Source organism: Asterias amurensis, chromosome 1 (assembly GCF_032118995.1).
Source record: "Asterias amurensis chromosome 1, ASM3211899v1".
NCBI lineage: Eukaryota > Metazoa > Echinodermata > Asteroidea > Forcipulatida > Asteriidae > Asterias > Asterias amurensis.
The window spans coordinates 8,239,413-8,261,112 of NC_092648.1; the positions used below are offsets into that span (position 1 = coordinate 8,239,413).

At 38.8% G+C, this 21,700-nt stretch overlaps 2 protein-coding genes across 4 annotated transcripts in view; one reads left to right on the plus strand and one right to left on the minus strand.

Annotated features, from left to right (window-relative positions):
* The window catches only part of LOC139944669 (ribokinase-like), a 33,520-nt gene extending 32,797 nt beyond the window's left edge, over window positions 1–723 (plus strand). For both annotated transcript variants that reach the window (XM_071941744.1, XM_071941752.1), the window contains exon 8: window positions 550–723. In XM_071941744.1, the coding sequence (XP_071797845.1) occupies window positions 550–723 (174 nt within the window). The remainder of the gene's footprint in view (window positions 1–549) is intronic.
* Window positions 724–1,909: 1,186 nt separating this feature from the next.
* Window positions 1,910–21,700, minus strand: part of LOC139944656 (ciliated left-right organizer metallopeptidase-like) — a 51,092-nt gene continuing 31,301 nt past the window's right edge. For both annotated transcript variants that reach the window (XM_071941733.1, XM_071941724.1), the window contains exons 12-18: window positions 18,999–19,091; window positions 18,598–18,720; window positions 17,161–17,296; window positions 12,652–12,817; window positions 10,663–10,757; window positions 4,256–4,358; window positions 1,910–2,183 (exon numbers count right to left, since the gene is read on the minus strand). In XM_071941733.1, the coding sequence (XP_071797834.1) occupies window positions 1,913–2,183; window positions 4,256–4,358; window positions 10,663–10,757; window positions 12,652–12,817; window positions 17,161–17,296; window positions 18,598–18,720; window positions 18,999–19,091 (987 nt within the window). In that variant the 3' untranslated portion in view covers window positions 1,910–1,912. The remainder of the gene's footprint in view (window positions 2,184–4,255; window positions 4,359–10,662; window positions 10,758–12,651; window positions 12,818–17,160; window positions 17,297–18,597; window positions 18,721–18,998; window positions 19,092–21,700) is intronic.

Genomic DNA, 21,700 nt, shown 5'->3' on the forward strand with positions numbered 1-21,700 from the left:
TAAAGAAATTGAATGAATTTTAAATAAAAAAAAATCATTTTGGAATGGTCTTGTCCCCTAATTTCTGCCCTTGATAATAGATCTTTTCATCAACAACCATTTTTATGGGTTTTTGATACGAGGTTCAAGTTGTATGAAAATATTCTTTTGTAATAAAATGTTCGTGATCTAACAAAACAAAATATGTGGCGAAAAGTTCATGAGTCACATGTGCGATCGCAGCCACATTAAATTTAGCACAAATCAAAAACTTTTATGAACTTTAAAACAATCTTTCTTTGGGACTTGACTATCCTTCCCCCCATTTACATGAAATTTGTGAGACCTGCCCGACATGTACTAATGAAAAGACTCATCCGCTGCTACAAAAGTCAATTTCCCCAAGTAAAAACAAAATGCAGAAAAAGCGGAAGAATTTCATCCCTGACCAATGTCACCTCACAGCTTTTGCATTTTGTACTCGCCTTTTCATGCCTCATAGACATTACACTTTTCAGAAGGCCTCTTGATTTAAAAAAGTAACCAACATGCCTGTATTTGTCTTTCTAGGGTGCAGGAGATTCATTTGTGGGTGCTTTAGCCTACTACCTAGCCCTTCATCCAAACTTAAGCTTAGAGGAGATGATTAAGAATGCTTCCTACATTGCATCAATCAGCGTTCAGTCAGCAGGCACACAGACAAGCTATCCATCACGCAAAGATCTACCAAGTCACTTGTTGTAATGTGGTAGACAGAGAGAAGCTCAAGCTTTGATATAACTACTTTGACTGTAGCATAACTAAGGCCATCAACCTCATATACAATGTTTACTCTTGCACAAGGTGATCCACATGCTAAATGGGATAGCCTTAATGAAATTTGCTCTAAATATTTTACACAGGATTTAGATGTAAATGAGTTTATTTCAAATAATGAACACATTAATTTCATACAATAAATTTACATACTGAAATTCCAATTTGTACAATTCAAGACTTGTGAGATAAAATAAATATTATGAACTCATGTTCTTGAAGGAACACGTTGCCTTGGATCGGACGAGTTGGTCTATAAATAAAACAGTTTGAAACTGTTAGTAATAAAATGCATTTGGTTGGAAAAATGTTTTAAAAGTACAATACAATGATTCACACAAATTTGCCTCGAAATTGCTTGGTTTTCTTTTTGCTTTGCGACCTCACACGGTCGGCCATTTTTGGGAATACAAGATTTGACTCCCATTAACAGCGACAGTGTCAGTCGACGAGGTAAAAGGAAAACCATGCATTTTCTAGGCATATTTGTGTGAATCATTGTGTTCTACTGTACTTTTTAAACATCTTTCATTTTACAACAAATGGTTACATATACCAACTCGACCGATCCAAGGCAACGTGTTCCTTTAAGATAATACACTTTTTAAATATTATACTTTGATGCTATTAATTAATTATCTCAATATCTCAAAGTTTAATTATGAGGTTTAGATACCTCATAATTAAACTTTGTTAAAATGTTTTAGTGGAAAACTACTTCTTTCTGGAATACTTCAATATTAAATAAGTTAATACCTGCTCAACTAAAGATATACAACAATTTTACATTTTAAAACAGTACACTTTTTCAATGGCTGGCCCCATTTGTACTCCATAAAATCGTGTTAGTTTGTGATGTACAAGGAAAACCACGTATTTTCGAAGCATGTGTGGATTATTATACTCTACTTTTAAACTATCTAACCATACATATTTTCATAACAAACAGTAAAAAATGCTTTTCAAAGACCAACTTGCCAAATAGAGGAGCAAAAGTGCCAACAGTCACTAACGTGTCCCTTTAAAACTCCAAACAATCAGTTGGAGTTTTGATTGAATTATTCACACTTTTAGTATATGTGGTTGCTGGCTAACCATAATTCTTCTTTGGGAGTTGTCATAACTCTGTAACAGTCCAGTCTTTTACTTTATAATTATTAGCTACCCTTGGTGCTTGCTGATCGGCCAACACAATCCCATTGGATTCAAAATCGGAAGGTTTAATAGCATTTGTAATATTTTTCATTCTGTGGCAGACACATCCAGTCACACATATCAATATGAATACAAGCACACACACACCTAAAGCAATTACTGCAGTGTGAAATTCGACACTTGTTGCAATCACTGTTGGAGTAACTGTTGAAGGTAGAAAACCACTCAGGATCCTGTTCAAATAAAAATTAGTAAAAGAACTTGTGTACACCATACATGTAAATCAAGAATTAGCAATTCTAGAGCAGTGTCTTTACCAACTAGACCACCGAGATTGCTGGGTAGCTAGAGGAAGTTCGAATAATTTATTTTAGCAGCAGGTACCGCTGTGTGACCCCATTTTGTACCCCTCGAGCCATATTGTTCAGGACTTTGTGATGTTTGAAAATATTTTGACAGGGAAAAGGGTGAAATTGGGGCCATGTTTTTTTATAAAATGTGAAATGTGTTGAAAACTTTAAGATGGCACAAACATGTCTTCATGACATGTGGTTTAGGAAATGAGATTTATTTGAACTTCCTGTTTGGACCAGAAGGAAAGGTAAAAGTAAAATGTTCCAAGATGACACAAAGGTTATGACTTTCTTACATCTTATTTGTTAACTTGAACTTCCTGTTAGAACTAGAAGTAAAGGTCAAAAATGGAAAAAATGTGTTTGTCATACATAAGGCCCAAAGATAATGATTTATTTTTTTCCAGAGCTTCATGTTTGAACCAGGTCAAAATGTGGTCAAAACCAGGTAACATTTTCAAAAAAAAAGAGCTACTTATCCAGGTGACTCTATGACAATGAGCGCATAGTCAATAACAGTGCGAGAACCCGGTCTTCACTATGTGGTAATGACAGGGTTGGTGGCTGGCTGATGAATAACGGACCAAAACAATTCTTGTAATATAGATTTTCTTGGTCAATTTGGGAAAATGACAACCTATTCTATTTCGCATGAAATCAAATTCTACTGAAAAGGGTCATGCGGTTTCTTTTTAAGACTAGTCAAATGTACTTTTACGTCATTCAATTTAACAAAAAAATCATTCAATTAAACAATTCATGGAAGCTGCATTCAAATTCGAAGTAATTTCATTTTGGGGCAGTCAATTCTGGAATTTGTGCAATTTTAAAAACGTATGTAACTTGTTGTTTCTTAACGAATGTTAAAGCCATACGGTTCATATTTTGGCACTCTTGAACATAATATGCCAAGATGTCTGGCATGCCAACAGATTGATGGTTGCCAAAAATTTACATTAAGAAACCACCCCAAAAACCAGGAAAAACATTTAAAAACTAACAAACACATTCAAATATCAGGTCTTGGCCATTAAAGGTCTCCGGAAAAATAAAGAAGAAAAAAAACCTTATATGGCCCAAGTAAAGTCTACTGGAAACATACATGTAAAATAAAGAAAATAAGGAATTCGCTTGATTTAAAAGGGAAGGTCCGAAACAGTTACCTTTTTACAGTTTATCTGTTTATTCATGTATCTTTAGTCGTACATGTATAGGTTACTTATTTTAATCCTTGTTGAGCGAAATTGATTGCCTCTTTACGGTATTGAAAATGATTAAATCTCTAGTCAAACCAGCTTTGCTAAATTGAATGATGATTGTGTGTCCAAAAAAATGAGTGCACTTGGAACTTGAAAGCCTCAAAATGAAATTGAATGGCCGAATTTGAAAGGCAGTAAAAACCGGAGAAGCAAATAGCTTTAATTCGAACGCATGAAAATTAAATTGGCTGCTAATTTTCCGAAAGTGCCCGAGAAAACCTATAAATACAATTGGTCAAAATATGAAATTTTTGCTTTGTGTTTCTGTTGTACTCGTGTTCCAAGGGCCTCATTTTGTCAACTATGAGCTCTGCTGAATGTAAAAACAAGACCAAATATGTTCATATGGGTTTATACACATGCATTAGTTACATAAAAATAGACATCTTGCATGTGACGTCACTCTCTCAAAAAGCGGCCTGATTCGGCTCAAATGATTGGACGATAGCAGCATAAGTTCTTTGTTCTTTATTCTTTAAGCATAAAAACATGCGCATGAGCTCAGGTCCCTGTAGCATGTCGCGTTATGCAAGGGGTCTATTGATACACCCAAAAGTTCCATTTATTTGCTAGTTTCAAGAGCCAGTCTTTATATCAACTCCACGTGATTGAGTTTTGACCAACCAGAGTCTGTAAAGCTTTCAAGGTATTTATGAATGTGTATAACAGTAAACGGAAGTTACATGTAATTACCTGATAGTAATGGCAGTGTACTTAATGTTTGAATACTCCACTTGTAATCTATTAGAATTGATGGCTTCTTGAAGATCAAAGTAGGCGACATGTGCAGGAATATCTAAAGGAATGTACACATAACAATCCAATTAAATTAACCCAATCAAATTTACGCTAAGAGGCATTTCTTTTTTCAAGTAGGAAGTTGCCTTTTTGTGTATCACCTGTACCCATGTCCATCTGTTTATGAACTGATTTATTTCCATCTTTTTGATATTGAAACTAATAGATACTTAGAGTACTCGGCACTGTAATCTTGAGCCCTTTTCACACTACAGAGCCATTTCCCGGGAAATTAACTTCCGGGAAAATCCCGGAAGTTTTTAACCCCACCGCCACCCCAGCAACCGTTCTCACTATCCCAATTTCGTAACTCCCGGGAGTACTATTTCCCAGGAATATGCACGGTCGTTTCACACTTACGATCAAACCCCAGGAATTGTGGTAAACAGGTCAGCCCATGCGGAAGTTACAATGTTTGTGGACGGAAGTCCGTTCCCATAATGCCACGCAGCCGGCTGCAAAATCCTTGCCACATGCGACCCAAAATGGCTGCACATAAATTGTGTATTTGCGTGTTGTTATACCAATATATTGTGTGATTACGGCGGAGAAGAAGTCTTGCAGTTCGGGGAAGACGTCGCTGACGTTTGTCAGGAGAAGACGATTGCTGTGACAGTGTTTTAAAGACATGCGGTATAACAATCGGATGGTCGTGCGATTGACGGGTTTCATGGCACTTGCTGAAGTATTGGTCAAAGGTCAATCTGATCTACCATGAAGAGCGGCCACTGGTGGGAGCAAGTTGCTATTAGAAAAAGCGAAAGGGAGCTTTCCATCTGCGACAGCTTTTTTTTCTTTTGAGAACTGTAATTGAATGGACTTTTGTGTCCGTGTTTTACCCAGAGGTTTTGTGTTGGCGTTCATCTCAATTTTTGCCTGTTCACACTATAGTTATTTCCCAGGAAATTCCCGGGAACTTTTGGTTGATCTGTTCACACTACAAAAATACTCCCGGGAATTTCCCGGGAAATGATGTTTTCCCAGGAAATAATTCACCCTGCTCAGGGGCAGGGTTAAGGGAATCAACCCTGGGGTAAGGCCTAGAAATTTTCTGAATGGCATTTTCGAAGGATTGCATACTAATGTCCATGATGTTAGGGCCAAGGTAATTAAAGGTTTTTATAGAAAAATATACCGCATGGTCGATTTTGCACAATCTGACAATAGAAGTAGAAGGCAAAAGAAGCATTCTTCCCTTCCAACATCAACAGTGCTGTTTTCCCATCGTGCAAAGAAAGAACACTGAATAGGCTTTAACCCTATATTGGCCAGCATTTTGTTCATGGCTTCATAACGACTTTTAAATGTATGTTTCTTCTAAAAAGAAATGTTTGCAAGAGAACACTTATGCAATAGAAAATATTTAGGCCTTGAAAAACAAAACTAGTATCCTACAGACCTAAAGTCTTTTTTACCCAAGGTTTTCAGTTTTTTTGCAATGGGCAGGGGTCCGTTCATACCCAGCACCACGCAGGCAGTCAGCCAATTTTGAGAAAACTTTCCCGTGTCTTGTAGGCCTATGCCCATCTAGCTGTTTTTGGACTGCATCGTCGGCCCAAAATGCAACTAGTTTCAAAATGTCATCATCACTCCATCGGTCACTTCTACCCATCGTAAGAAATTGAGCAACAAATTGAGCTAAAATATTTACTGTCAGGTTGTAGACAGCAATGTCGATCGATGAACTCAAATCTGACTCTGGACAACACAAGTCCACCAACGGCCAAGTACATGTAAAAATACGAAACACCATACACACATGGCGTGTGTACGAGAAGGAAGCTTGTTCACGCCAACTATTTATTCTATTCCTATTCCATTCATGTAGTGATTTTTTAAATTCATATATTTATTTGTAAATTACAGATGTTATTCACTTTTATTTTCGTACCTAAACGTAAACACTTTCAGAAGGAGAAAACAAAAAAGGGCTATTGTTACCACGCGAATTATTTTTGACGTCTGTGACCTTTCGAGATTAATGACGTCTCAACACAGTGGAAGCAAAAGGTGGGGTAAGTTAGACCCGCTTTCGTTCTCACTAGCTGCTTTTCCCGGGAAAAAAACGTTTTTCCCCGGGGTTAACTCCTTTAACCCTACCCCTTAACTGGGCAAATTATTTCCCGGGAAAATGTTATTTCCCGGGAATTTTTTTGTAGTGTGAACAGATCGACTAACATTTCCCGGGAAATACCTGTAGTGTGAAAAGGGCTTATGTTGTACATGTACTAAAACCCCCTCAACTGCCATGTCTACTCAGCACTGTAACCTGGGTTGTACTAAAACCCCCTCAACCGCCATGTCTACTCAGCACTGTAACCTGGGTTGTACTAAAACCCCCTCAACCGCCATATCTACTCAGCACTGTAACCTGGGTTGTACTAAAACCCCCTCAACCCCCGTTCCTACTCAGCACTGTAATCTGGGTTGTACTAAAACCCCCTCAACCCCCGTTCCTACTCAGCACTGTAACCTGGGTTGTACTAAAACCCCCTCAACCGCCATGTCTACTCGGCACTGTAACCTGGGTTGTACTAAAACCCCCTCAACCGCCATGTCTACTCAGCACTGTAACCTGGGTTGTACTAAAACCCCCTCAACCGCCATATCTACTCAGCACTGTAACCTGGGTTGTACTTAAACCCCCTCAACCGCCATGTCTACTCAGCACTGTAACCTGGGTTGTACTAAAACCCCCTCAACCGCCATGTCTACTCAGCACTGTAACCTGGGTTGTACTAAAACCCCCTCAACCGCCATATCTACTCAGCACTGTAACCTGGGTTGTACTAAAACCCCCTCAACCCCCGTTCCTACTCAGCACTGTAATCTGGGTTGTACTAAAACCCCCTCAACCCCCGTTCCTACTCAGCACTGTAACCTGGGTTGTACTAAAACCCCCTCAACCCCCATGTCTAATCGGCACTGTAACCTGGGTTGTACTAAAACCCCCTCAACCCCCATGTCTACTCAGCACTGTAACCTGGGTTGTACTAAAACCCCCTCAACCCCCATGCCTTCTCAGCACTGTAACCTGGGTTGTCTTAAAACCCCCTCAACCCCCATGTCTAGTCAGCACTGTAACCTGGGTTGTCCTAAAACCCCCTCAACCCCCATGTCTAGTCAGCACTGTAACCTGGGTTGTCCTAAAACCCCCTCAACCCCCATGTCTTCTCAGCACTGTAACCTGGGTTGTCCTAAAACCCCCTCAACCCCCATGTCTAGTCAGCACTGTAACCTGGGTTGTCCTAAAACCCCCTCAACCCCCATGTCTAGTCAGCACTGTAACCTGGGTTGTCCGAAAACCCCCTCAACCCCCATGTCTACTCAGCACTGTAACCTGGGTTGTACTAAAACCCCCTTAACCCCAATGTCTACTCGGCACTGTAACCTGGGTTGTACTTAAAACCCCCTCAACCCCCATGTCTACTCAGCACTGTAACCTGGGTTGTATTAAAACCCCCCTCAACCCCCATGCCTACTCAGCACTGTAACCTGGGTTGTACTAAAACCCCCTCAACCCCCATGTCTACTCAGCACTGTAACCTGGTTTGTACAAAAAAAACCTCAACCCCCATGCCTACTTAGCACTGTAACCTTGGTTGTACTAAAAACCCCTCGACCCCCATGTCTACTCAGCACTTTAACCTGGGTTGTACTAAAACCCCCTCAACCCCCATGCCTACTCAGCACTGTAACCTGGGCTGTCTTAAAACCCCCTCAACCCCCATGTCCACTCAGCACTGTAACCTGGGTTGTACTAAAACCCCCTCAACCCCCATGTCTACTCAGCACTGTAACCTGGGTTGTACTTAAAACCCCCTCAACCCCCATGTCCAATCAGCACTGTAACCTGGGTTTAAAACCCCCTCAACCCCCATGCCTACTTAGCACTGTAACCTGGGTTGTACTAAAAACCCCTCGACCCCCATGTCTACTCGGCACTTTAACCTGGGTAGCCTTGATCAAGGCGCTACAGCCAGTCACGATCTGCAAAATCCCAGTCACCATCACTACTGAATTCCGCCAGCGCACCCCCATACATAACACAGTGCATATAATACGTGTACAGCGTATGTACACATACATGTACGTACTGTACATGTACATGTACCATCTGTGTACGGTACACTTACGGTACATGGGTACTTCCCAAGTAGCGCCTTGATGGTTTTGTAACTGCCCAAATTTAGGGCGGAGCTCATTATGCTAATGTTTACTAACAACCCGTTCTCATTGGTTGTTAGTTGACCTATAAACTCTCGCTGTGATGTCAATCGCAACGTTCTGCAAGCACTCGCACACATGTGCTCGTGGCTGCAGTTGCAATGGCGGCGGGCGAGGGAGAAATCCCTACTAGTAAAGCAAAACTGGAGTCAGTGGAAATCAGTGGTGTAAAATTTGCAACACAACTAAAGAAACCTTCAACAAAATATAACAACCGCGGTTAATGCATCAATCATGGGTTGAGAAAAAGAAGGAACAAAATTAGACCATGTGAAATGTGTTTGAGAAAGGTTAAAAGGTATCCAGGTGTCATGGGTTTCTGGCAAGATGGCTACTTGGTAAGAATTCTTAGGTGCTGGGCATATTTTCATTTTAGAGGAAGGACAGAGATTTCATAAACTACACTGTAACCTGGGATGTACTAAAACCCCCCTCTAGAGTGTCGCGGCCGAGTGGTTAAGAGCATCGAATTCAAGTTCTGGTGCTAATTCACCGGAGTGTGGGTTTGAATCTCGGTCGTGACACTTGTGTCCTTGAGCAAGATACTTTACTATAATTGCTTCTCTTCACCCAGGGGTATAAATGGGTACCTGCGTGGGTAGAGGTTGATATTGTGAATGAAAAGCTTTCGGAGCGCCACGGCAGCTCGGGGCTGTATACTCCCTAAATGGGAGCTGAGAAAGATTAAAGGGATGTTTATTGGCCCAATGACCAGGGGACTAATGTAAAGCGCATTGATACGGTTTATTGTGAAATGCGCTATATAAGAATTTGTTATTATTAACCCCCATGCCAACTCAGCACTGTAACCTGGGTTGTACTAAAACCCCCTCAACCCCAATGTCTACGCCTCGGGTGCCATTTCCCCCCTCGGGTGTACAAAACGCCGTGGACCCCGTCACAGCGTGCAATAATTGTATAATGACAAATGGTCATGACCTGCATTCCCAGGTTTAGTAAATGAAACAGTTTTCCTGTAATGGCAGCTCCTTTGCACAGTGTGTGTATTTATTGTCTGTAAACCCATGTCAAATACACCACATGATGATCAGGCAGACCTATTTCCATTGTTTTTATTTTGGGCCCTATGGACAAAAAAGTCTACACAGACTGGCACACAATTTTTAACAACAAATTCTGACATTTTGCTACACCACTGACTGTACTGGATGGCCGCCCTGCTCTTTAAACACGCAGGCTATAAATTAATTCTTACTCCGTTGTAAAGCGGTGTTTTATAAATTCGGAATTGGGACATGCTTCGATTATGGGACAGATGAAGGGGATTTTAGAACAACCCATGTAATCTGTGGACAGCAACATACTTGTACATGTATAGGGAAACCCACATGAGGCAGGGCCTTAAAAACCTTAATCCATACATACAAGGCTTATATACATGTAGACCAATCTCGGCGCACAAGTGCTGATCGCCACCATGCACTGCGCGCCACTGCTGGGGTGTCTTTGTGCCTAGTTTTGTGCAAATCGTTTTCCTTTTCACTTTTTATGGGAATTGAAAGTCTTCCTTGATAATCTATGAAACTTCCTTGATATGGCTTGTTGATACAACAACGTACTAAATTCTTGATAAGTTTTTAAAATTAAGCAGAAAGTAAAATACTGGAATTCTGACAAAATACCTTGCCGATGAAATGCATTTTAGCGACTTTTATGCAGTTTCTACCTCTTTGACCCTTAACTCGCCTCTTAACTCAAGCACCTCTTTCAAGATGATTCAGCAAATATTTCGGTGCAAGTATTTGTGGTCAGTGATCTACATTCGTATATCATGATGTCCTGTAAAGGAAATTGTGTTATTCGTTGAGGAAAGCATTTAATTTCCATAAAGAGTAAAAAGGAACACGATTTCCTCATGTCTTTGTGCACAAAACTGGGCACATGTACATTTTGTACACCCCAGCAATGGCGCGCAGTGCTAAACACTTGTGTGCCTGGTGCGCTTCGGATCGGTCTATATGTAGGTCTGAGGTGGGATTCAAACCGCATCCATAGAGGTTAAATGCACCCACACAAAATGTAAACATCACATGCCCAATCCATCTCTTGCTTACCATTGCCCTCTTGAAATTCTTGAGTTATGTAAAAGGTCACATTAATCGTGTTGAAATCTCTGCCTTCAGTAACATCAAGTTGGCATATACGACTTCTACATGTAAACAAAATGGAAAACAGCAAGAATTACGTATTACATGTATCCACACATCATCTATATTATCCAGAAATAAGCAACACATACATGTACAATATATCTGCTCAGCTTCATTGGGCATATGTAAAAAAGGAAAGGTTCAAAAGTATCTAGATTAGATTAGATTAGATTAGATTGATTTTATTGTCCACATTCAAAAAAGCATAGAAACTTGACATCCACTGGCCAAATACAAGTATACACAATTAATATCAAAACTATATAAATTACAAAATAAGTTAAAGACAGTGGTGGACACTATTGGTAGTTGTCAAAGACTAGTCTTCACAGTTGGTGTATCTCAACATATGTATAAAATAACAAACCTGTGAAAATCTGAGCTCAATCGGTCGTCAAAGTTGCGAGATATTAATGAAAGAAAAAACACCCTTGTCACACCAAGTTATGTGCTTTCTGATGCTTGATTTGGAGACCTCAAATTCTATACTTGAGGTCTTGAAATCAAATTTTATGAAAATTACTTCTTTCTTGAAAAACTACGTCACTTCAGAGGGAGCTGTTTCTCACATTGTTTTTTACTATCAACCTCTCCCCATTACTCATAATCAAGAAAGGTTTTACGATGATAATTATTTTGAGTAATTACCAATAGTGCGCACTGCTGTTATAAGTTAAAAATACAAAGCAACAAAAGACCCGCACACTAAAAAAATGCACCAGCCAAAACACTGCCATCCGGTCACATAAGACATCAAGACAACAACAGGCTGGGAAAAACACCCAGCATTTCTACCCCTGTGTAGCCACCCGTGACCAGCTAACGCTGCCCTGACCAATCCATTCCAACAGTGCAAATAATACATTATTACAAGACCATGGTAAAAAGTGCTAACAACCCTTAGTAACCCTGCTAGCATTGTTGTTGAACATGTGAATAACATTAAGAACAAATGGTCGTCTGGTGTGGCATAGTGAAGTCCTAGGAACAGAAAGACAAATACCTGACCTATTGAATGTAAAACAACTGTTAAGTGGATGAGAGATAACTTGCATTATTTTGTGTACTTAAAGCATGAGTCTTTTTTCTGTACAGTGAACCAATTGAATCCAGACCAGTACCAATTAAACGCGGAGTGATTTTCCTTGGTCTCTCCAGTTTCTTAACATTTTGTTTAGACAGATTAATAAAATTACAGATCAAACAAAAAGTGAGAATACTTTGAATCAGTGACTGGTAAAAAAGATTTAAAATCATCATGTCAACATGGCACTGTTTTAGTTTTCTCAAGAAGTGCAACCTTTGGTTAGCTTTACTAGAAAGTAATTGTGAATCAGTGTACCAATTGAGTTTACTGTCAATAGCTGTGCCTAAATACTTGTACTCTGAAACCTGCTCAATAGGATGATTATGAATGACCAGGGGTTCAACGACTGCAGCTAAGCAACGGAAGTCAAAGATCATTTCCTTGGTTTCCTTGACGTTAAGCACTAAATGATGGCACTCACACCAGTCAATGAACGTTTTGACAGCACTATTAATGTATACTCAGATATTACAGCACTATTAATGTATACTCGGATACTCCATCCACCATCTCCTCCAAAGACCCCGCAGAGTCTCTGAACACATTCCAATCAGTGTCATCAAAACATGATTGTAATGTCTCAGTAGCAGTAGAGCTCCGGACATGACATTCTCTGGTGACCACCTTGCATCTTTTAACGTTCAACAACTACCCCTATCAGACCTTAATAGTCATGATTAGGTCTATTTTGTAGATTTAACAAAGGGGTCTTATCCCATTGTTATAAATTAATATGCTTTTATACTTGGGTTGTAAAGTGTCAAGTACAATTGACATACATGTACAATACCATAATAAAGACTTACTTGTGTATACTGGTGGTGTCACATATTGTCCTGATCAAAGCCTGACTGAATGCTAGCAGTTCATTCCCTGCTGCCAAAATGGAAGTGTCTACCGCCTCAAACTCCAAACTTATACAAAGATTGTCTTCAATTATTGCTGTAGAGTTGTTGCAACTTGAAAAAGATTCTGCAAGGAATATTTTACAGTATTGGATACAAAGTTTTATACGTACCATTAAAAATTAAAAGGACTTTAATTAAAGTCTTAAAAGACTTTATTCTAAGGAAACAAATAGGTTATTAACTCATTGATGTGACTTGTTCATATCAGTAAACAATGCTTGTAACATGAATGAGAAAGGTAAAAGTGAAAAACTATTATGACCAGTGGTAGCCTGAAAACTGTTTTAAATGGAGGGTATACTTTTGTATTGACCATAAAAACTTACTTGGTAAGAAGAACAACAACCACTGAACATTTTGAGAAACAGTTGTCTTCAAAGGAATGTGGTTTGAGAGGCAGTGGACACTATGATACGAGTAATGGGGAGAGATTGATAGTATAAAACATTGTGAGAAATGGCTCCCTCTGAAAAGCCACAGTTTTCGAGAACGAAGTAATTTTCCACGAATAATGAAAGAAAAAACACCCTTGGCACAGTTCTGTGCGTTTAGATGGTTGATTTCTACACTTGAGGTCTTGAAATCAAACTCGTGGAAAATTACTTCTTTCTCGGAAACTATGGCACTTCAGAGGGAGCTGTTTCTCTCAATGTTTCATACCATCAAACTCTCCCCATTACTCGTCACCAAGAAAGGTTTTATGCTAACAATTATTTTGAGTAATTACCAATAGTGTCCACTGCCTTTATAAGAGGGATTCAAAATCATTTCAAACTGAGAAATCTTTCAGCATGAAACATTTCTCAATTGTACATTTCAATTACATATTATTCTTCCCACATGACAATAACCACCCAAGATTGTTGGCAATATCCCCAAAACTGTATCACTTTTTAAAATCAAATTTTTACAGGGTAGTTGTTCAGTGCATATCTACATTTATAAAGGATTAAAACAACCAAATGGTTCAAAAATACAAAGGTATACTTTGCCTTCAATAGATGCAAAAATGCTAAGTTAATATTGAGTATTTTTTTAATATACATGTACATGAAGTAAGCAGTGCCATGAACAATGCCTTAAAGGCAGTGGACACTATTGGTAATTACTCAAAATAATTAATCATCATAAAACCTTAATTGGTAACAAGTAATGGGAGAGGTTGGTAGTATAAAACATTGTGAGAAACGGCTCTCTCTGAAGTGAAGTAGTTTTCGAGAAAGAAGTAATTTTCCACGAATTTGATTTCAAGACCTCAAGTTTAGAACTTGATGTCTCAAAATCAACCATCTCAACACACACAACTTTGTGTGACAAGGGTGTTTTTTCTTCCATTATCTTGCAACTTCGACGACCAATTGAGCTCAAATTTTCACAGGTTTGCTATTTTATGCATATGTTGAGATACACCAAGTGAGAAGACTGGTCTTTGACAATTACCAATAGTGTCCACTGTCTTTAAACAGTGCCCAGAATACCTCGCCTCTTGTACAAAAATGCACGTGTATCTCAGTGTGTACTTGCTTTGTGTACATTCAGACTTTTTAAGTCAGACACACACTTTGACATATTGACCAAATGCAAGTGTGGGCTTAGTCTGTTTTTACATATTCAAACTGATGCGTAACGACAGTGCTATTTAGTGAACATAATATTTTTTGCATATAGACACAATGACGAGAACAACACAACTTGAACTATACATTCAAAGTTATCAAAATGAAGAAATTATGTTTTGTGCATTTAGGACATTCCTAGGTTAATTCACATTACATTAAGCACAGGTTCCAGACATGAATTCTTTTTGAATGACATTCATTAATTGGTATGTTAAAATGTGCTCTCCAATTTAACAGAAACACACATGTACTTCAGCATATGATGTAAAGATGATAACAATTCTGAAAAACTCATTCTATTTACTGTGATCAATTCAATGTCAACAACAATGGGATTGAACAGAACACTGATACTCACCTTTTGCAATAAGTCCTGTGTGCTCTCTTGTAAATTAATTAAATAAAACATTAATTGGAAATATTTATACAATACAGTTTTTCCCTTTAAAGGAACATTGGTATTGACAAAGCTTAATTTTTGTTACATTCTGTATAATAGTTTCAATTAATCCTGTGCCGTCACATAAACGATTTACAAACACCGCGTTTACACTAGATCCAAAAAGGCGAATCAAGACCCAGCATCAAGATACAGTGTCGCATTTACACCAGCACTTGATCCAGCTTTGATCCCACTTTTGAAGCAGATGTATATTGGCAGTGACGTCACCGCTCCTCACATCTTGGCGAGGAGGAGTGACGCTCAAGGGTCACGATTACAGTGCGCCATATTTTCCCCAAGGTACATGTACATTCACCATTTACGATGCAGCAATCTGTATTAATTGTTATCGTCAATTTAAATAGTGAAGAAGACAAGTAATGCCAAGACTGATTTAGTAATTTTAGAAATTGATAGCACCTGTTGTGTTGCTAGTGAGGGAACCCGCCAAATCCTTGTTTTCAAACCAAAACATTGTTTGTGCCATTTCGGGCCATTCGGGCCTATCGATGTTCTCCCTCAAATTGCGAGGTTCTGATCACCCTTTGCGTTCCCACTAGATCCTGATGAACACCCATTAATCCACAAGGGCGATCAGATGCAGCATAAATCCTGCTCCTGAGGAGGATCAAAACCCAACAGTCAGATCCTGATCGCCCTCACGTTCCCACTTTAAGCTCACTTCTCTTCAAAAGCCCTTGCGGTGGGGCAGAATCCTTTTTTCTTGAATGGCGAGATCAATGCAGGGTCCAGTGAGAATGGGGCCTAATCTCCTTTCCCATGTGGCGTGTCATGGCCGAGCGGTTAAGAGCACCCCATTCAATCTCTGGTATTGATCAGCAGAGTGTGGGTTTGAATTCCAGTCATGACACTTGCTACATAAAATTGTGGAGGTAGTGCTTTCTGCTCTACCGGCCAGACTTCAGATTGATGATACCCATGCCTACAATGTACATCCGTATGGACTATAAAAGGGGTAACCCTGTTTCAGCCCTAGGAGTAGGTGGCAACAGCCTCTATGTGTCTGTCGACTGCATAAAAAATTAAAAAAATTAAATCATCATGGTAATTCACCATCCAAACTGTTTATCCATAAGTTTACCATTGCAGTCCGTAACCAAACTATAAGTTGATGATGGTTGGTTAAAGTAAATTTTTTTTTAAAGGTTTATTAACTGAATGCCTTTTCATAAATACCTCAGACAGTTTCACTATTCCTATTGGTTGAGAGGACATCACGTGGGGGTGTTCAAACGGATGATATACCACAGCCAGAAGTATTTAAACATAGGTAGACTACGTGACGCCCCTGCATAAGGATTATACAACTTGGGTTTCTGGCGTCATAACCTTGTTCATCACTTTGTATTTTAAAAAAGCAAGCTAAATTGTTCCCTGAAAGTTTGAGGGTTCTGAAGCTTGGTGAAGTTTAGGATAGTGTGTTATAATTATATTTGAGTCATTTAAAAAAAGAAAAATTAATTAAAACTTGTTTTTCAACAAAACATTAAAATAATTGCGCGAGATTAGCTGTTAAAGCCATTATACACTTTCGGTAAACAGTGTTGTCCAAGTCCCACACTTCGTGTATCACAACTTATATATAAAATAACAAACCTGTGAAAATTTAGGCTCAATCGGAGTCGGGAGAAAATAACGGGAAAACCCACTTCATGATATGTGTTTAAAATAAATCCCAATGGGAATCATGGTGCGTTGAATTGGTTTTAAACTAGTGGTTTAAACCCGCCGAGGCCTGGTTCTTGATAATTTACCTTGATTTCATATCTGTAAAATGATCAAGAACCAGGCCTCAGCGATTTTAAACCACTAGTTTAAAACCTCTTCACCATACATTGATTCCCTTATTGACAAATTAATTTCACATTTTCAAATTATACATTATCAATATTGAGTGTGTTATTTAATAAGGGAATCAATTTATTTGTGGTGAAGAGGTTTTCAACTAGTGGTTTAAACCCGTGCCGAGGCCTGGTTCTTGATAATTTTAACGAGACAAAGTCAAGGTAAATTATGATAATTGTTCAATGATTTCTTTCAACACAACACCCCTCCAGCTATGAAATGGCAAGGCCCTCGGGGAAACAGCTCCTTATAAGGATATGCTATGCACGTCGCACGTATTGCGTGATGTTGCACAACTGTTTCAGCCGATGCCCTCGACCAATAGGAATGAAGAAACTGTCTTATAAGAACAGGTGCAAGCGCGCATGTCACACCCATGTTATAACACTTTTTACTGGTGTTATATCATCTGTTCAAACAAACCCTCGTGATGCCATTTCGGCCAAGGTATTTATAAATGTAAAATGTAGGAGTGAGTACCTGTTATTGAAGTTGTTGCATGTGTTGTCATCAAGCAGTCCTGGCAGACAGTATCAACTAGATCAAGAATTGAAGTTGCCTGTCTACAGATTACTTCAGCAGATGGACAGCGAACTGAACCAAGATAACCAACAATCTACAAATACAACCAAATACTTTCTATGTCTTAACTGATTCATGCCACTGTCATCCTTTACTAGTTTCTAGTAACCTGAACAGAATATAATTTACGCAATGTTATATCCATAAAAGCTCTCCCATTTTTTTTCACAAGGTTATTTAAAGCATTGATGATAGTCCGGAACCTTGAACAGACCAAGAAAAACATTAATAACTGACAAAGATATGTATATGAATATTTTCCGTCATCCAGGTAACTATAATATTGAACAGCCTTTTGCCGCCAGAACATCAGTCGGCCTGATGATGTACATTTACCCAGGATAAGGTGGTAATATGGAAAAAATATGAGCAATAAAAACAAAAAATGAAAATCCAATTTTTCTATGGGCCCTTTTCTATGTTGTTATGGGTCATGGGTTTGGCACAAGGTTATAAACAATGGGCTACGTACATGTAGTTCTAAGCATCTGTTGTTTTAATTTTGTTTTTTCAATTTTGCTATGAGCTGCTTGTTGCTCAGTGTGCTAGGTGCTGCATGTAATACATGTATGGAGCACATTGAAACTGAGGATTTGAACAAAAGAGATCCAGTTGTTTGAACAGAGTAAGGATGTCCTTGCTTGGCAGTCAAGAATGAAACCAAGGGGATTCCTCTAAAAAACGTAACAAAAATGGGAGAACAAAGATAAGTCCTTAATTTATCCAAGTTAAAGTGCCAAGTTTACAATGTGTTAAGCAATCAAGTCAACTCAACTGCATCTAGCAAACCAAAGTTAGTTCATATTTTAAATCTGGATGTAAGGTGCTTCAATACTAAGCCCGTAAACAGTGCTCGTGTCATATAGATTTAAGCTGATGCTGCATGAAATTGCCAGGACAACAGCATCTCAGATTCTTGTATAGTTTCAGTTCATGCACAGCATACACAAAATCTGTTCCTTTTATCTGCAAAATATTCACGGGTTTTCATGCATGACCTCGGTATGAATATTCATATCCCATTCCAGTAACCTGTGGTTTTATTTCAACAGGACTTGAAAAGAATGAAGTATGTGTTTGCGACAACATTTATGGACAAAACAGTATTTTTATTCTTTATCCTGATACATTAATTATATCAACTTATTTGTTCATTTACTCATCGCAACAGGCAGCCTCTGCTTTCATAGAAAAATTAAAAAGCATGACAAATAAACGAATAGATAAAAAATAAGTAGCAATTGCAAAGAATTCCTTGAACATGTTGAAGGAGCAACAGTTTAACCTTGGCATAACATTCCACTGACAATGGCACATGTATCAAAACTAACTTACTGTTATAGAAGTATTCTGTGGACAGGGCTGCCATTCAGCATTACCTACTTTAACCTCATATGATATAGACTGGTTGTCACATCGTGTAAGATAACAAGCTCCTCTTAGATCACATGGGATACTCTGGATATAAGAAATACAAAGTATTACATGTACAATTAAATATCAAGCAATAAACAACATCCGAAACTGACAAGTTCAATTTTAAATGAATTTGGGGGTTAAGAAAGAAGAATTTGAATTATAAGAGAATTCAACAGTTTACACATTTTCTGGTGTAAAACATCGTCTTCTAGGCGATAACAAAGTTGATAAAAATAAAAGCTTTCTGTTGTGGTCACCAGCAGTCGTTTGTATTCGAACAGTTTGATAAAGAAAAAGTTCAAATATTTTTAATTTACCTCTTTGATGACTAAATTGCTGACAAAACATCGACTATTCTCTTGGAATACTTCACCATTTACAGATATAGACCCATTTCCTGGAACTGAGCACTGTTAAATTACACACAAACAAAATTTGATCAGATGAGGGCTGTGCAATCTGGGGTAATTTTTTGTTCGGGTACCCAATATCCGCTTTGATTCTGGTTTCGGTACTTGTTACACCACAGTGTTGGGAGAGAGTTGTCCCAGCTTTCCCAAATGTTTACCGCTAAAAACAGTTGTAAACAACACCAACATGGTTTCAGGATCTCATTAAAACCCAAAACAGGTACCACTCAGTTACATGGCACAGGCTTCAATTACAAACTCTATGACTTGAAGGGAAGGTACGCATTCCAGAATTGTCAAAGACCAGTCTTCTCACTTGGTGTATCCCAACATAAGCATAAAATAACAAGCATGTGAAAATTTTGGCTCAATTGGTCATTGAAGTTGCGAGAAAATGGTGCAAGAAAAAACACGACGAATTTGTGTGCTTTCTGATAGGACTAAAAGACTTTTTAGTGAGAAATTACCTCTTTCTCAAAAACTATGTTACTATGTTTCCCACAATGTTTTATACTATGGACAGCTCTCCAATGCTCGTTACCAAGTCAGTTTTCAAGTTAGTATTTGTTTTTGAGTAACTACCAAACGTGTACCTTCCCTTTTAAATGACATTGTTTTAAATTGTTTGTCAATGTTCCAAGAGGCCACGAGCACTAGTGGAAAGAAGGAAGTGTATCTCTTCCTCCAGGGAATAGAGATTTGACAGGACAGGAGGGGGTCTGCATCTGGCAAATGATTGTTTCCAACAAAGGGGTACTTGTCTCAAGTACCAATCAGTTTAGAAGAAAATTTGAGCCCAGCACCAAATAAAGTTATGGAAGCAGCCTCCCATGGGTCCATCAGCAGGAGGCTGCCGTAGGGCTAGTGCGCCACTTACATGTATGCCAGACCCCACCCCCTCCCAAAAAAAGAAGCTAGGGCTGACATGTGGCGTCCTGAAGTGTCCTGTTGACACTGGCATCCAATGGTAGGTTGGGTTTCTGTACTGTGAATCCCAGCCTTTCCACTAGCATGGCCACAGAACCCACCACAGTCAGCCTTAAATGACTAGCAGTACAGGATCCCCCCAATGTGTCATCTGAACGGAGAAAGATTGCATACAGATGTAAGCCGAGGCAGTTGATAGCATGAAAACTCTTGAGTCTGTCAGAAATGCATCTGGAAATGCAGCATTCCATAAAGGAATTAAGATGACAGCACCCCAAAGCGAGAAGCCAATTCAACCTTCTTCATCCCATGGTGTCTTATTGCTTGCTCCGATTACAGTCCAAGTAGGCAGTCTTAGCCAATAAGGATCCAACAATTTGTTCTTGCCAGAGTCCGGCTGGACTAACATTTGTTTTCCACTGAAGGAAAGCAGTAGTATGCTAGTTCACGCCTCTAGGCCACATCAAAAGTCATGATGTTTATGTGCTCCACGCATATCAAGTCAAAGGCAACTCTTGGAATGCCGGAGTGCTCCAAGATTCCAAGGAAGTTCAACTCAATGACAATGGGTTTGTTGGGCTGGGTAGTTGATAAACGCAGATCATGTCGTGTTGTACATGGTAGCAACCATGCCACTGGGTTAGATACGGTTAATATGTTTTCAGTGCAGCTCTTTTTATGTGGTTTGAAAGCAGGTCAATAAAAAAGTTAAAGTCAAATTGGTATTAATATCCCAACTCTATGAACAAGTTTAAGAAGGCATCGAGACTTACAACCTGAATCAAGGTCAAATGGCGTCACACTCTGTGTAGCATTTTGTCCATTTTCAAAGACCTCTCTGATGATGTATGACAACTCCTAGTGCACATGTAATAGTGCAAATCCTTACATGGTCACAACTCTAAATGAAAACTGGTTTAAATTTTTTATGTTTTTACAGATATTCATTTGTACATTCTCCTCTAAGTTCACTGCTTGTTAGTCCTTTTTTAATGTTAAACCCAATTTTACTCCGTCTGTAATTTTAATGCTTTCACAGTAAAAGAAAATTTAATTCAATGTTTTTTGCCCATGGCAAGAAATAGTCTAACTACATATAATGTTTCACGCTGATGCAAGTTTTGCAACTACATGTAAGCATTTGCTCATGCACACAAATGACACAGAGAAAAGAATAAAAACTAGAAAAAAAGTAATTACAACAGCCGGTGTTTTGCTGTTGCCTAAACACAGTCAACTCTTCATCATTAGGAAGTCTGAGTTATGGAATAGGTCTCTATTCTCATTCTGCTTGTTCTTTAGACTTTTATCATGCTGCCTCCATCTTGGTCATGTCCCTCGTATCGAATAACAATAATTCATGCTAATATCATCTTGCAATAAGGAACAAGAATATTTTGTTCTTCCAGCCTCGGGTTGGTAACTTTGATATCAAAGGGAGAAATTTGAGATAGCTGCACCATGATAAAGGTCTATAACACAGATCTAGGTAATTTGTTTTCCTTTCTATGTGTTCTACTCTGTTCTCAGTTATGTTAAAGTCAATTTACCATTCACCATTGCTTTAGTTGTTACTATGCATCAAGTTGGATTAGTACTTGATAATTCTGTTGACTATCAATCTGGAGCATGTCTACAGTAGTCATGTAACTTAATAATGTCCATATATACAGCTTGACTCA